Source organism: Diorhabda carinulata, chromosome 6, assembly GCF_026250575.1.
Source record: "Diorhabda carinulata isolate Delta chromosome 6, icDioCari1.1, whole genome shotgun sequence".
NCBI classification, from domain to species: Eukaryota; Metazoa; Arthropoda; class Insecta; order Coleoptera; family Chrysomelidae; genus Diorhabda; species Diorhabda carinulata.
In genome coordinates this window covers 7374021-7392461 of record NC_079465.1, presented here as the reverse complement: position 1 = coordinate 7392461, position 18441 = coordinate 7374021, and the positions used below count along the sequence as shown (strand labels likewise).

The 18441-nt window shown below is 30.6% G+C and overlaps 1 protein-coding gene across 1 annotated transcript in view; it reads right to left on the bottom strand.

Annotated features, from left to right (window-relative positions):
• Positions 1–1325: 1325 nt before the first annotated feature.
• The window catches only part of LOC130895270 (uncharacterized), a 93810-nt gene continuing 76694 nt past the window's right edge, over positions 1326–18441 (bottom strand). Inside the window, exons 3-6 of the mRNA XM_057802493.1 lie at positions 13968–14132; positions 12159–12259; positions 9613–9766; positions 1326–7354 (exon numbers count right to left, since the gene is read on the bottom strand). Of these exons, the coding sequence (XP_057658476.1) occupies positions 7077–7354; positions 9613–9766; positions 12159–12259; positions 13968–14132 (698 nt within the window). The 3' untranslated portion in view covers positions 1326–7076. The remainder of the gene's footprint in view (positions 7355–9612; positions 9767–12158; positions 12260–13967; positions 14133–18441) is intronic.

Below are 18441 nucleotides of genomic sequence, written 5' to 3'. Positions count from 1 at the left end.
TGTATGTGACAGAAACTGGTACAATTTGAAATTGAAAGAATTCTGTAGGAATAAAAACTTCGTTGGACTATAAATTATTGTCGGTGAATTTTATCTACCATTCGGCAGCTCAAGACAGCTCTCTCAAAATTTGATATAACTATACAAAATTCTTTCACAATAAAACCAGCAAATGAAAATAGATATTTGGGAATAATGTTAGATTGTTCTTTCAGATAGAAAACTTATGTGGACTACCTAACAAAAAAATGAAGCAGCATCTTTTATAGTTTTGAAAAAATTGTCGAATTCTTGAACAAAAAAGAGAGTATTATGGTTTATCAGAGTTTAGTGGAATCATATTTAAGTTATGAAATAATAAGCGGGGAGGTGTTTCAACAACACACTATAATGCACTACTAGTTTCTCAGAATAAACTTTTTAAATTACTTCTGAACAAGCATCACAGATATCCTACTGATAAACCGAAGCGAAAGTATTAAATATCCGACGAATATATTAATTGTACCATATATTTTCTATTCCTATAAAACAGTATAGGTAAAGGTAGAAAACTGAAAAATATTTGGGGTTTGCTCAGTAAAAATTTTCGCAACGCTATCCGTATTTAAGATATAGGTGGTAGTATTGAACATAACTTTTTCAATATTAAATTTATTAAGCAAAATTTCAAATGAACTTAAACATCATTCAGTTTTACACAAAAAACTCTATACTTTTTTCGGAATATTTTATTTTGGAAATTAAAAGTAATAACGGATGCTGGTATGAAGTATTCATAAAGTTATTAACTATTATTATTATTATTAATTAGTTTTTGATCATTTACTCTAATTGAATTCTATTTTATGTTATTAACCTTTTTTTAAATTTTCATCTTATATTTTATTTAATTAATACATTTATCATTACTTCATACCGCTTCAGCATCGGTTATTATTTCATCATTTTCAAATCAAAATATTCCGAAAACGGTACACGGTATCGAGTTTTATCAAAACTACGTTTTTGTTGTAACATTAAATACTACTTGGTACGAACCGTGTCTCTATGAGAGTCAGACATAAAAACAAATTAATTGGATGTATCAGATTCCAAAACATATTCGTGTGAAATTTCAATTCAATGTTGCTAGTAGTTGCGGCAAAATCGTAAAAAATGTGTATTTTTTTTTCTTCCGCTCTTTATCTTGAATACGGATGGCGTTACGAAAATTTTTTACTGAGCAAACCTCAAATAATTTTCAGTTTTCCCCTGTTTATAACAAAGAAAGAATTGGAGAAATCATAGCTCAAAATGCAGCAATTGAAAATTGAAAAATTAAATAGCGTATGTAAAATAAATTTATTAAAACTTTATATATACAAAAAATACAACTCATACGTCATAGGATAACGGAAAACAATATTTCATAGTTGTTATAAAATACTCAAAAACCATATAATTTTCATATACTGTTTGAATGATTATGGTGTAAAATTATGTAAAATAACTTTAAAGGTAACAATAACCAGAACAAATGGGTAATATAATGGTATAACAGAATTATAAGCTGGCCCACTCCAACAATAAATTGAAAAAAAAAAACATGAACCACCTATGATTATCTACTATCTTGTTTGGAGCTATTAGGATTACGCATGCTCAAGTTTCCAATTCTCATAAAATTATTTTGTACTTTTGCTCTATGTATTCAGCGTGATTTTATACAGTATAACGGCCCTTTAAGATTAAATAGTTTTCCTAAGATTAAAAATTGCGTCCAAACCATTGATCCTTCGAGTAGAACTTGTAGAATATAATTTACAGGAAATTCAAACATTATCTTAGTATCAAGCGTACAGCGTGATCTCTAAACCTTAAATTTCCATCAAAATCATGAGCATAGCCTTTACTATTCGAATATTGATTTGAAAAAACGGTGAAATTTTTCTTATATGGATTTGTTCAAGATTCTGAAATATCTATGAAATGTAGAGACCCTGCTTTGCACTTAATTTATGGAAAATTGAATTTCTAATTATATTTAACATATTCTACTCGTAGGTTTTGACTCAATTTTGATCCAAATAAGCTGCAGATAAAATATAAAATAAATTGTTAATATGTTAAAAAGTAATACTATCAAAAAACTCATCAAATAAGTTTCGAAGAGATATGCATGTATTAGAAAAAATAGAGTAGAATCTGAAAGACCAAAAATTTATTTTTTATGTGTAAAGTATTTCCTCAACGTTTTGAAAATTACAAGCTTAGGTATACTCCCCACCATTGGTCCAAACAATATAGCAAAATCGGTGATGCATACATCATCTACGGCATCAAGTGAATCACTTGATATAAGTAATAGTTGCTTAACTTTCATAATGCCGAAACTAGATACCAAGAGATACAAATATACTCCTAATAGTGTCCTACTTCTTTTTTCATTAATATTTTTGTTCAAGTTACTAACAAATATGAATACTACAATATGTTAAATGATGTACAACTTTTATATAAAAAATCTTCTTAATATCTATTATTTACCAAATTAACAGTTCCATTGAATGTGAAAAACTTGATATTTTGAATCCTAATAAATTGTACTGTTAAATACGTATACAGATTGATTGGAAGAATTTCCAATAAAATTTGTGTGATTCAATTAAGTGGAACCATATTACTCACTCAAAAAGTATAAGCATTATTATAGTGTGTTCAGAAAATATATTTGTTGGTGTACTATTAATAATATTGATATAGTTTTAGAATGTTGTTTTATTGATTGTACATAAATCAAATACCTACATTAGATATATATTTTTCATTCATTTATTTGAGCATTACAAATAGAAACAATTTTGTGCATATTTACTCTCTGTATGTTCTGCAAACAGTCCAAAACACTCATGATCGTTCAACAAAATAAGAAATTGAATAATTCTCATAACCATTAACATTTTATTATTTGTGGAATGTGAGTTGCGAATAATTTTATAATTGTTTCCAATAAATAAATCTTCATTCATACCATATTTATATAAACAAGGCATAAACAGAAGAAATATATTTAATTTTGGATCAAACGGGGAATAATATGAATATATGTTATTCGTGAAGTGCTGTTCAAGATTGAAATTTGAAAACTCGTGAATCAAATTGATATTACCAACTTTGGAAGCATTGGAATATTGTGTTTTGTATTCAATTGATAATTTTAAGAGTTTGATCCCGTTTGATAGCATATCATATTGGTCTTGTATGAAGAAGTGAATTCATTTTTAGTTTGAATTATGTACCAAATATTTTTCAATATTTTCCATAACTACCAAAGAACAATGATAAAGCTGCTATATTTACCTTCACCATTATTAAGTGACAAGATTTTGAAAAGGGTAAACCAGGAAATTTTTAGAAATACAATGAGAAAGATTCTTAAAATATAAATTGTGATGTCGTACACTAGAAGTATAATTAATACTGCTCCAGACTCTCCACGAGGTTAACATGATGTAATAAGGGAGTGTCTCACGTCGCTTTGGCTCCGCTCGAGTCAAATAACGAGAGGGGACAAGGCGAGGCAATCTACCACACTCTCACGCCCGTTCACTTTTGTGTTGACTTCTTCACAGTAACAACAACATGATGGAGTGGAGTAACGATTTGTGCATCTTTATAGAGTTATACCAAATTAAAGCAATCAACTGCAATAAAAAAATTCAAGGGTAAAAATAAAGTGATTGATGCGTGTTATCCGATAAAGTTAGGTACATCATCCTGTTGTGGTATATCTTTTTCGTTTAGATTTTCTTTTTTTAGTTAAACGATATAGATATATATTTAAATCACGTCTATTTTGTGGTAAACGTAACTGGCAATTGATTGAATCAAGAGTGTGGATGGCCAGCACTCCTACCACCTCTTCTCGCTAAGACTCGCATCGAGAGCCTCTAGAAGGCGTCTCGCGAAAGTCTGGAAAGAGTATTGTTGGAAGATTTTGTTAAAAATCATAAAGTTGGAATATTTAACACTTAATGAGGACAATATTCTTATCTTACTTTTGAATAGGATACAAAAGAAAGACTAATAGAAGAAATTTTAAAATGTTTATATATCAATTCACGACTTTTTGGACCACCATTTTCAATAAAATACCTCTAGATTAAGAGATTCTATAATACCTCAATTTTTATCAAATTATATAACTTGTTTAATATAATTAAATGTTTTGAGTTGTTATGGAATTGGAAGAATGAGGAGTGGTCACCAAGTCTGAGTTAAAATTATGTCGTGTTTGTTTTAGTACGTTATTCAAACTGTTTGATAATTCTCTGAATTTCGTGGATTTTTTCCCTCACACTTCAGTTACGAGTATTCATTCCTGAAAACAATTATTAAATTCTAAAACTTGTTGGAAAATTTATTCTAAAATTAATATCTGTTGTATTGGAGACAATCGTGAGTGTTTTAAATTAATTACCAACCTTGAAATTAACCTAAATCATAACAATAACATGTTCTATATTAATTAAACCTGCCACTCTTGGAATGGTATCAATAAAATATATGGATGTGTTAAACACAAAAAAAGCAACATTTCTTAATACTACATGGACGGATTATGATATAATAAAATGAAAAGAAATTATATTATGTATTATAATAATTATATAATTTGTTTTATTATAATATATAATTCATTTGAAATAATCCCCAAAATGTATATAATTGCATCAAAAGCAAAATACAGCCATCAACACATTATTTATGTGGAAGAGTCTCACTATATACTCGTATAAAAAAATACAATTTTTTTAATCTCATTCGTGATAAGTTGTCACAAGTGAAGTACAGGATGAATATTATTTTGAAAATATATCTTCTATTTTATTATTTACAAATGCTTATACACATAGTTGTATCAATATCTTTTTTGTAACCCTAACATCATTTATTCATTCAATACATGAAAGATACAATTTTATATCCAGAAAGTAAATTCTTTTGGGATAGAAATTGTTTTATTTGATAATAAAAACCGATAGCACTTCACCACCGAAAAAGATATAATTTCTTACGCATGAACACCTACCATAAATTTACATTTAGAAAACCTATCGAATGTTGTAAAGTGCTCCTCAAATTTCATACGTTGTTGATGAAAATGAACTGCTGACATGAGAAAATACTGTCATTATCCCATACTATTCGCCCTACCAATATGGAAAATGCTAATCACTCTGTTATGTTTCTCGTTAATTAATTATTATGGCTAATAAGTAGCTGTTGTATAAACACTTCCGAAAATAAAATAAATTATTTTTTTAATTCTATATTTCAGTTTGGAAGAATTTAAGTCAATGAATTTTATTCATAGATCCTTTTCCTCATCCTCTAACAACCACCTCTAATTGTTCAAATCATTTACTAAATATATTACATATGTAGTAATTATAAAATTATTATTTTCTATCGACGTTAGTATGGGTCAGTTTCGATTATATGTGTTTTTGTTTGTTTCTCAAAAGCACAATCTTTCAAAAAAACTCCATATGAATTTTTTCTGGTTTCGTGAAAATATGTACATACTTCGCTTGGTTATGTTTCATTAGAATAAATTAAGTTTTCATACGTGTGAGAGCGTAAGCTCCTCCTCACCCTTTCATTCCTTTCTCGGATGTCTATATATTCCTCTTTCGATTAGTTCCATCTAAACGAAAGAACTAAGACGCATTGGTCGCAAAAGAAAGTTATTGACAATTATTAAGCTAAGATAAACATCTCACATAGGACACATCTTACGCAACGACAAATACCTACTCCTACAGAATATAATGCAGGACAGAGTAGACGGAAAGAAAGACATCGCCAGGAAGAGAAAATCTTGGCTCCGTAACATAAGAGAATGAACAAATATTAGCGTCGGAGAATTGTTTCATGTCTTCATGTCTTCAATGAGAAGAAGTACAAGAATTTTAATAAAATCAGATCAATGAAGGCATGACATGAAGAAGTTATATTTGAGAAATAATCACACGACAGACAGATATGATGATTTGTAAGAGATACATTTTCATATCTCATCCTGTACATTAATTCAATTTGTACTATAATAATTGCAAAATTCATCTTTTTCAGTAATGATAAGTATATTCTAAGTACAACTATTCATGTAGTATAACTCTTATAAAGTTAACATTATTAATATAAAAATTTCACTTTCTTCGACAACTTGTTCGATTTTTAAATGTAATTGATATTTAGTGCCAGATAAAATTCCAATTACAAAAAAGTGTTACCAGCCTACATTACAAGGTTTCGACATTAATTATTGAGATTGATACGAAATAATGAACTTTAACGGACATTAAAATTGAAAATAAGATGTTTTTCGATTGTTGCAACATATTTTTGAGTATATCCTATAGCAACAATTAGAAGAAAAAATTGTATTACATTTTTCTCACTTTCAAATCACTTCATTCCACACTTGAATTTATCATTTTGGTTCCTAACATTAACATAATAAATAATTCAATTTCAAATTGATGTTGGCTTTTAACACTTTTTTTATTTTATAAAAAATTTGTAGTAATTAATTTAAAAATTATGTATTTTACAATTTTTATTTCTTAACACTATATGAACACCCTAGAGGTGGAATGATATTCATATTTATTGTAAATATGAGTGAATAAAGGAATGGAATTTGTTTAATGTATTCAATACATAATATTAATTCGATTGGATAAGTTTGAGAAATTATCATCATTCATAATTATAATAGCCATGCACTCCTTCTAGTTTGATTCTGTTTAATAAACCAGTACAAAATAACAGAATCAATGTCCGAAAAGTCTATCTCTACAGATGTGTTGCTAGAAGAGAGTATAGTTATGTAAATTACGAAAGATAACTGACTATTTTGATGTTAATTGCATGTCACTATATTTGTTTAAATTAAATACCAATTTCCAATGATAAAATTCATATAAACATCCAAGATAATAATTCTCGAAATAAACTCTACTGATAACGAATTTGTCACCACAATAAAAATTTTTCATAAAAATAATAATTTTACTTTGTGCCCTTTATACTTCAGTGCTTGTAGTTTGTATCCTAACTTTTTTCTGACTACCGTTTCTTGTCATTGTTGGTGATGTTCCCGAGAATCCCGGATTTTGAATCCCTAGACCTTCTTTTGGTTTCGGTTTCTTAAGACTAGACCTCAAAGGTGATCTTGTGATTGAGGATGTTACCGTTGACCCATTAGTCGACCCCACGGTGGTAGAAGTCGTGTTCATAGATGCCATACTGCCATTTGAAGCATAAGGTTTACCGCTAGCATCTGTCATTGAAACACCACCTCCTGAAAAGATGTAAACGTTATGTGATTGTTGATAGAAAATACGATCTGGTTAGTTTTATAATAACCAAAGCAATGGAACAAAAACTCTAATCTGGCGCCCTTTTCACGGTTGTCGAGACCAGGTTTGGCTTGCCAAACATGTTAAGAAACCTTCAAGCATTCGCTTGGACAATACAACTATGGATCTTATATACTCATACTTAATCAAACTTCAAAATCTCACCAGGCTCCATATTCAACCCCGCTATATATTATTCAGACGTGATACCTCATTGCCATGATCCCCTAGATATATCTCAATTATATGGGAACAATACAGCCCTCGACATTCAGTTTAATTAACTTCGAATCCAAATACTCCTGGTACAAATTTCGAATTAGTGCGGAGATGGAAAGTGATTCTTTGCACTAAAAAATCCAAGCAATTGTCTACACATATTTCAACAACCGAGGAAAAAGATTTCAACACAGAAAGGGCGTTTATTTGAGTCTGCGACCCACTCACACCCTCAATTGGATGATTGATTTGGTTGTCGTTTTGAACAGAAATAAACTTCTATTGCACTCTACTCACTCACTTCATAAGAAGTATGATGTCTTGTGAAAGTCCTTACATACTGAAAATACTTTCAAGCCTTATACATGATTATTACTAATTGAGGCAATGAAAATATCCAACATTCCCTACAATGTTCCTGGACTAACAGAAGTTTCTTACTCTTCAGCAACTAGCAACGGCCTACTATGATTTTTCCATTTTCCAATAATTACTTAGTTCCCTTAGATATCTCGCCTATCGGTATTAGGTAATCACAACAACCTGAATTCCTCCTCGCAACCCGTCCGTGTTTTAAATTTATGTTCATCATTAATATATCTTCTAAATTGCTGACAAATACGAACCTTTCTCATTTCAACAACCGTACCTGTAAAGCCATGTTTGCCCATTTGCAAATGAAAAAATCCCACTTATAAGCATCTAAATCTATGCCTTTCAAAGGAACAAATCGTATCTCTGATCTACTGATTCTACTCCTTCTTATATTTTCATTGTCTTATCCGTTGGGAACGTTGGCTATTAACAAGTCTATTCTTATCTTGTTTACTGCGTTTCTAAACATATCAACGCTCCAAACCACTAGCGTAGGTGGTGTAATCATGAATACCGTATTTTCCCTGGTCTTCTTTTACTATACACTTTGGGCAACCAACTGCATAAGATGGTAGTTGTCATGTTTTAGTATGTGGCTAAAATACTCCAATTACCGTTTTTTTACTGTAAAGACGACTTCCTTCTCTTTCCTTAGACTTTGCATAACTTCCATGTTGGTGATGTGTTCCGTGATGTGGTTCAAAGACTTTCAATCACAAAACCAAATCCAAACAAATAAAAATTTCGCATCTCAGTTATACCAAAGAAGACAAGAAATTATTTTGGAATAAAATGGTGCACAGAAAACATATTGAATATAATGAAAATATGTTCACTGAGTATTCATTCATAAACAAAAAGTCTTCGTCACGTATTCGATTAAATGAATAATCTTGGTCCAGGATCATGAAATGTAGACTTAGATATTTTAATGACAATAGAGGTATTTGACATTGTGACTATTAACAATTGAGTAGTTTTCAAAGCGTTTTATTATTTATTTTCCATAAAATTCGCTTTGTCCAGGCCTCCAATTTGTTAATTCCATTTTACTTTGGGTATCCTCGCTCAAAATCAAATACTACTAGCATAACATTTCGTTGAGCTCGTTTAGATTTATTATATCCAAGAATTTAAGCTATGAGAATATTTTGTATATTGTAGGCAAATATGTTGATATCTTATTTTGTTTAAAAGCATGCCAGAAAAATAGAATACACACATTCGTAAAAAAAACTGGTTGTTTGTCTTCAAATGAGCAGCAGCGATTTGAGAAGTATAGATGCTATGAGAAGATATTTGAAATACAAAATAAAAGGAGTTACTTCGTTACTTCATTTTGAATGTTTAGCTCTAAGCTTATTCGTAAGTTATTTGCCCACAAATACGTATTAATTTTCCAGTCTTTCCTCTCTATAGTCGACCACATGAAACGAAAACCCTCACTATCACTTCTATACGAATTTATAGGAATCTCAAACACATCCATTCGCAAAATGATAATTCGTAGTTTTTAATTATCGAATCCAAAATAATCTACACTTTTATCGTAAGAACTAAACATTTTTGATTTATTTATATGTGAAAAAATCAGTGAAACATTTACCATTAGTCCCCGGTTCCCTGAAACCAGGATTACCATACGTGGTTGATTCTACTGGTACAGAAACTGTCGTTGGGTCTCCTCCTTCTCTTCGTGCGAAAAACATATCATAGAGGGCCATTACGAATAACGCGGAGTTCAAAATAATTAATAAAATCTGAAATAAAATTAACGTTCTATCATTTCTGTTATTGTTCAATTATTTCAAAAGTATCATGATACATAATCTTAATCATACAAGGTGTTGTAATTATCAAAGTAGGGAAATTCATCGCGTTAACGTATTTTTAGAAAAAATTCCGTTAATCTATTTCCATTTCTACACACTGCTTGTATTTGCAATTTGGAATTAATTCAAATTAACAAAGAAACAAACTATGTTTCCTTTAACAAAATCGGCGGTTTTTGAAAATCTCCATTGAAATAATGATTGAATTAATCGAAGGAAATAACAATTGATGTATTTAATCAATATCACGACAAATAGTTGATTCACGTACTTTGTTTGTTTAGTTCGGCGGGTGTAATTTGGGCGCTAACCATCCTTCTTTACATGTATGACCAAGAAGGGTAGATAATCCGACATGTATTTTCGGCGCTAAGAAGTGCAGGTAGGTCGAGTCATAAAATAACCCAATAGAGGGAAAGTTGATAGATTTCTGAGTAGGTTAGGTTAGGTTAGGTTGGATTAGGTTAGGTTATGTAAATCTCTTATTTTATATGTAATATGTACTTAAGTACTAAATAAAAATATAAATAAATATAAAATTTACTTTATTCTGTAGAGTGTTACAAAAATGTTGTAAGGAAACTTTATTAAGGGCAGATTTTTCATTTAAAAAAAGTGCAAAGTAGCGCCCTCTAACGGTAAATTTTTTCAGACCTTAAGTGATAATAGGTTATTTCTCTTATAGGAAAATTTAAAAATACAAAAATAGTTTACATATTGTAAAAAGTACATTAATCCTTTAGCGCCCAAATTACAGCCCGTTTAGTTATAAACTAAATATTAATACGCAATATCAAGGTGATCTAAAATGTATTTTCTTTTTTAGAATATCACCTTTCTTGACAATGGATATCAAAGTTTTTGAAAGGACAACTATTTTCCTGGAGACAAATAATGAAATATATTTTAATTAAAAAGTGTGACAGTGCTTGGACATATATGCCATATCAAACCATTCAATTGCACATACTTCAAAAAGTGACAACATTATCCCCTTCAAAGTAATTATTACACTCTAACCTCCGACGGCATCTACGTTCCAGTTCTTAAGATGCCCTCAAGTGATCCAGAATGGTTACCTTTAATTGCTTTCTTGATTTTAGAGAATGACAAGAAGTAACTGGAAACTGCGTTTTACACAACACGCAGTGAAGTCCATAAACTACTCTTTAAGAACTCTTTTTGAACTACTGCCCGGATTTCTAAGAAGCAGATGAGCATTATTGACTATTGACTATTGACTTGCCCGTGCAAGCTTCTTTTTGGTCTCGGATAATTTAGTGATAGCTATTGTTAACAAGGGTGCTTTTATCGGGGCAATACTGGAAAGAACAGTTTTCATTATCCCATCAACTAGCAAAGGATAACTTTCTACTAGTTCAAACAGTTTTTGAGACTAATATTCGATGTTGTTTTTATTATAATTCGAAAGGCGGATTTACGCTGAGCATCCCCTGTTTGTGTTTCATTTTCCACGTTTCTACGGTCCTCTTTGAATGTTAAATTCTAACGAAATGCTTATACATATAATCATCAAATACATTGCCGTGAGCTTTAATCGCAGAGTCGTCCAATTTCTCACAAATTCCGCTTTTCCATCTTTGTGATGAACACTTATATCGCAAATATTGACGAACACAATTGAGGGCGAAATAATGATCGTACGCAGGTTGAAAAAAGTTGTATGGATAGAGGTTGACCATAATATACAGTAGAGCACCACAAGCGGAGCAAAAAACCAATCTAATTACTTCATTGTCAGACCTAAATTCAGCTTATTGCACTATTGAGGCGATTTTGAATTAATAAAGTGCATTTAATAACGTTAGTGCCGTCTTTCAATAAAGAAAGGCAATAACTCTATTAGAATCGACTTTCTGGTTTTTCAATTTTTTATTTGTAAGCGATGTCCAGATACTATAAGATTTCGTTTTCGCTATGAAGAAGATATTTTCTTTTTAGAAATACCAGTTATGTGTCGATTGCGAACTTGTTTTGATAAGTCGACTTTATTTAAAATAAAATCACCATTATTCCGATAATTTCATATTATAACCTTTGGGAAAATCATATAATCTACATTTTTAAACATAAAATATGGTTCTATAGTAATTATCATTTGTTTTTAAATATCGAGTATTGTAACACATTACTCGCATAAAAAAATTTTAAACACGAAAACGTCTAAAATATAATAATAGAAAGTATTATATTTACGAATAGTCGTAAGTAAACAGCTAAAGATGAAACAGGAAGTTACGAGCTTCACTTTTCTCATTTTGAATACGAATTTCAAGATATAAAATCAGTGACCACTCACTTGAATATAAAAGGCAGGTCCTCGGGTTATTTCAAATCCATTATGCTCTCTATCGTCGATTTGTAAAGCAAAAATACCTGCGGCAGCGATAGCCAATAAAGCTGAAAAATAAGATTTTTCTTGACGCTTACTCTATTCAACGGTAAAACTTTGTTGTTCTAATAAAAACCTCATAATATATTTAGATATATTGCAAATCATTTTTTTATATTATTTACTTTTACTATCACATTGTATTAACTTAAAATTGTTCCACTTTATACATTGAGAACTCTGATTAATTTAACGTTACAAAATTAACTCCTATATAAACTGCACGTCAGCGAAAACGAGCCTCCTCAAATATTTGCGAAATCATCAATGGTTACTAATTGCTTATTTATTAATTCAGTGAACTAGACAAAAGGAAAGTGGTTGCAGCTAAAACAACATCAACAAGTTTGCCAAAATTATTTGATGAAGCTTATATCTATCACTATCTGATTTCATCTTGCATAGTAGAGAAAGAAAACTATAATTCTTGTGATGACGATGAAGAAAATGAGTCAAACATTTTAGATTACAGTAAAGCAAAACCTATAAAAATAGGGAAGCTATATGTTGACAGTAATCATGTTACAGATATTTTTGATTCCATCACGTCTCAAAATATTTATTGTTTGAAAAATCAAATAAAAGCATCGTATCACACAAAAACTAGCAACTCTGACCAGGTAATGATAAATTCTGAAAGTCTTTACATTTACTACACTTGGAACAAGTGTTTTAATGATTTTTCACTGTTGTTTTAATACGTTTTTGACGGTATTTTTTGAAGGTTTTGGCAAACTGACAAAAAAATATTGATTTTCTAAAAAGGATTTACTTCGTGTACGCCACAACAACAATGTTTTTTTGCACCCTTTTTTATTGGTAACATTTTTTATTTCAATGAAAATATGTGTTAATTTTTTATTTATAAATATACGTTCATTTTAATTTCACTGTTTTTAACAGATAAGCAATTTTCTTTACCTTTTTTCATTTTAATTGTATAGAAAACGTAATATGTATCGTATGTTTATTTGTAAAGTACCCGAAAAACATGACGGAATTTGCGGTATTCGCAGGAAATATTTTTAACTATTTAAAGATCTATTGTTAGTTACTGGTAAAACACCGATCACGTGAATAAAAATTTCGACTACTTCATGTACGTTTATATCGGAGATCAACAGGAGATAGCGAGAGATAGCGAGACGTTTGAAAACGAAAAACAACAGCTCAGATGGATTGCTGTCTCAAGATTGCTGCATTGCTAGACCGAACGCAAACCGCTAAAATGCTGCAAAGCGGTTTAACAAGCTCACGGAATAGCATTCATCACGTCTACTGTTCGACGAAGGTTGAAAGAAATCCTATATCTGCTCCATCAACACGTGAGCTCTGATTAACCCTGGTTGAGGAATGGACCAATTTTTCTGAAGCAAACATTCAGAAAGTCTTGCATTCTATGCCCACTCGCATGAAAATTGTCATCTAATATCGAGATGGCAATACGCCTTTTTGAAAAATAAACCCCGTCACTTTTTGTGTGTGCTCTGTTCAATTACTGCAGTGTCTACTGAAATTGTTGTTTCTTAATAAATATATCGAATTGTTGCTTATTTTCTAACTGTAACCCGTATATTATTTAATAAATACATAATACATTAATCACAACAAAAATAAACTACATGTAAAAATTTCTGTAATTTCGAAAATTTTTGGGCTGGCCCGTTTTCGCTGAAACGCAGTGTAATATCCAGTGTTATTTTTTGTTCTACTTACCAGATAATAAACCTAAACCAACTTTGGTTATTACAACGATGCTATATTTCATAACAACTTGATCCCTTGAATTCAACATGGCCAATTGAAGAACACTTAATATGCAAAATACTCCAAGAATTGCTACTCCAATCGATGCTATCAAGCCTGCCACCCAAACAGCAACTTAAAAGAAAAAATAAATCTTTAACGTGCTATATAGAACTACATACTAACTCAATTCTACAAATTAAATCATACATAGGGTATTTAAAAATTTTATGCTGAAATTTTACGAATTTTCTTTGATTTGTGCATTGCAAAAATGCAAGGGAAAGTGTAGAGCAATTCTTGCTAGCTGTTTCTATTTTATTATTGGAAATAAATTCCCACTCATTCTTTATTCATACTTTTAACTGTTCGAAATTAAATGATCTAGTTTAAAAATCTCTTAAAAAGAATTTTAATGGATTGAGATCTAAGGATCGCCATGATCATTTGCTAGATTCTTTTCTATCTATTTACCCGCATCAAAGATCTAGTGGAGGACTGTTTGTAAGGATGCAAGTTATGTGCTTTAAAAAATCGTACTACATCCAAATGAATAATTTCAATATATATCAATATATAAATATCCTTCTGGTCGAGATTTTACGTTTTTATTGAGCAGATTTCATTTATATATTTTACTTACAATACTAGATGATATTGTTGGCATATTTTCAATTGATGAATTCGTTTTTGCTTTTGCTCCTTATCCAATAAGGTGTGAAAGTTAAATATGATCCAGTTTGGAGAAATCGACGTATTAACCGATTTCTGCTTTAAATATAAATTACTTGTTTTCCACGGAAAGATAATGTGTTCAAGTTGTGCTGGTATCAAGACTTTTCATAGCCATCAAATTGATATTGTCATTTAATTATATCTTTCTTGGCTCTACTGTCTTTTTGGCGTAGCAAAAGCTTTTGAGAAAGTTTATTCAGAAATCCAATAAACTAAGGCAGGGGTGCCTCAAGGAAGTCTATTAGGGCCAGTATTATACCAATTATAGACTGGTCTTGTCTTATTGCCACTTTTTCAGATAAAACTTCTATCATGGTGAATTAAAATAAATGAAAATAAATATACACATGTTAATAATACTAACAAAAACAAATATTATATTCCATTTAGAATAACTAATAATCAAATCGATAGTTCCTAACTTCTCACAAAAAAGTTTTGAATTTACTCTAAATTACAAATAAATATTCTAAACACACATAATATTAGGGAGAGACTTGTATTTTTCTGCTTCTCGTTTACTGCTACTCTATTTTTTTAAATTCCATTCTACGAACAGTCATGAAGATAAAACATCGATCTATCTGCTAAATTACAGCGCTGAAATAACTGTCTACAACATATCGAAATAATACGTTGCGAAAAGAAGAGGAGAAAAAAGAAACGAATTGTTAGGTTTCGTTGAGCTGAAATATCAAGGGATCAGGCTAAATTTCCAAAAAAATAGCTTAGCTTGAATACCCTCACGAAAAATTGGGAATGTAAGACGTACGAATTATTCATTCTCTATCATTTAAACTACATCCAATTAGTACACTGACAATTACATAATTGAGGCAGTCGCTTTTAACTTTACGTGAACCCAATTCTAATAGACATTTGGGTGCAAGTGACTTGGGCCAGTTCAGCGCGGAGGTCTGAGATAAGAATTATATGTAATTTTAGAAAAATACAAGACTACACAAGATGCTAGGGACCTAATAATTACAATTTTAAAAATTACTTAGGTATTTAATAATGAAATAAATAAGAAAATGTCCTCATTTCAATGGTAATTATTATAATTATATTTTTATGTACTGATATCTAATTTGCTTTATAAAATTCAGCCTACATATACATTTATTTTTATATTCTTTATTTTTGTCAAATGATCTCACCAAATTGTTCCTCCAATATTAATACATTATGGATCATAAACATCTTGAACTAGTTGAAATCTTCTGTTCAACAAGCTATTTAAAATTTTGTATTAAAAATTCTGTCACTACTGTTTCAATGAACATTTTTTACTTTACAATATTCTCTTTACGAATCATAAGAGGGTTGTAACTATAAATATTCTCCATTAGGATCAATATACTTTTTCATTCGTTTGAACCAGTTGTCGAAGCATTTTTTCCATTCCGATTAAGGTACCTCCAAATTTGCTATTTGAACGAATTAACCTGTTCTTCAGATGTATAAAAACGTTGACCTCGCAATAATAAAAAAATCATCGGGTGCCAAAGAAAGGCACGGCGGGGGTGTACGGCGGATAACCCATCAATTCGATACTATGACTATTCCGAAACGTTTTTGTTCGAACTGATGTGTGGTAGCTCAAATTGACGTAGTGGAGAATAATTCGTCTTCTGCGATTGGTTTCCCTTATTTTTTTAACACTTCGGGCAAACAATTTAGAATTTACCATTCTAGGTTGCTCTATTAGAACAGTGCCGAAATGTCAAGTTATTAAAAAAGCAGGCGACCATCGAAGCGCTTCATTCGTGAACAACTTTTGTTGAAATTGGTTCGTCTTGCAAGACCCATTCAGTCGATTGTTGGTTAGTTTCGGGTACATAGATGCATAAGCTTGTTACGATCTTATAGACGTCTTTTGAAGCACCGCGATTGAATTTTTTCAATATTTATTTGCATCCTTTTAACAGCCAAATGTTCATTCAATGCAGAATATATTCAAGTACAACTAATGCCCAAGTATACCTCAATCTCACGGTATGTCATATGGCGATGTCGATTTTGGACGACCCTCTCGAAATTCGTCCTATAGACCCTGATTGAAACCAGCAAAACACGTTAGCTCGAGATGTATTCACGTCGAAAGTACATTTATGACCAACATGAATGATGTTTCTAAACAACTCAAATAACATTCGTATGATAAGACGTTCTGATTACGTTCACAACTAAAAATGTCAATGTTGCCATATTTCAAAACTTAGCAACAATCTTCGTAGAAGCTACAGTTGTCGGCACACGCGACCAACGCGCATTAAAACTTCATTAAGTTAGTTAAGTGCACTTAACTATGTACAAGTGCAATCTCAAAATGTGATAATATTTACGGTGATACTTTTGTGTTGGCGTGCCTCAGTTTTTTTGATATTTATGTAAAATTGAGACTCTTTCATTTTGGCTTCCATCTAGTAAAAGTTTCTCGTGGATACCGTAATTTTATAAATTCATTTTTCCCCTAACAAATGGAACTTTTATTGAGGAATTGTGTAGTAATTATTGGATTCCGACCCTGAACAAGGTTCACAATACTTATTTCCATGTCTACTAAGTAGTTATTCCAGGAAATTGTTTTCATTGCCGCTTTATGTCTTTTTATGCCAGTTACACGAATATTTACTTATTTTTCAAATAATGAAACCATGTAATTGCAAAAAATCTACTAATAAAAACAACATGATTATTTATTGATATTAATTAAAAAATACACTACACTACAACTAACACAAATTTATAATTTCAAAGTGTATAATTCTACTAAAAAGTGTCGGTTGTTATAGGTAATAAAAAAAATACGTGATATCAAAATTAAATGCAGTTTATTTTTATTAAAAACACAAATTTTTGTCTATTTTTTGCAGTTAGTATTAAATTAGTATCTCTACTGATCATGAAAGTAGATGAGTAACTCATTTTTCAACAAAGTCGAAGACGCTTTGTTTCTTTGGTCTATTCATTTACACAGCAAAAACTCTTTTTGTTTTTTGTGAATGCTTAAGTGGAGGAAATTTATTTGCACTAGTCTTACGATCGAGGATGATGAATATGTAGCACAATAATTTATTTTCAGCAACCACTTATAATGTATAAAAAATTGAATACAATTAAAAAAAAAATTAAACGCGTGCCGAATCTGTAGAAGCTGCGTATCTTCGAAGAGATCTAGGCATTTGAGATCTGATCGCTTCGCTGTCTCGAGACAGAAATAATTTCTCCTTGATTCAAAACGTTTCGCCTGGAATCGTGTAAATGTGTTGGTTTTTTCTAAAACGTGTACTAGGTATACCGAAAAGGATTAAGCTATAAAGGTATACTTTTACAAAGTATTGCATTGAAGTAACTTTGTTCTTCATTATGACCATGCACCGAGTCATGTTCATTCATATCATTCTTCAAATTTAGTACTAAATCACTCTTGACATTCACTAAAACTAAAAAGTATGCTAACTTGGTTGTGACAGAAATAAGTCTTCCAGAATTGCTCCCAAACGTTAAGATATTTGGATGCTAACCATGAGCAATTCTCAAATTTTAGGTTGCCTCTCAGTTTTCAAAAAAATGATCTACCTCTTGTAAGATCCAACATGGTACCTTTGTTTATGTAGAAAATTGATAAAGTAATCGTTTCACAAGAAAAGTTGCTTGTGGTATATATAAATAGGTATGATATTTAGTGAATTTATACTCAGCT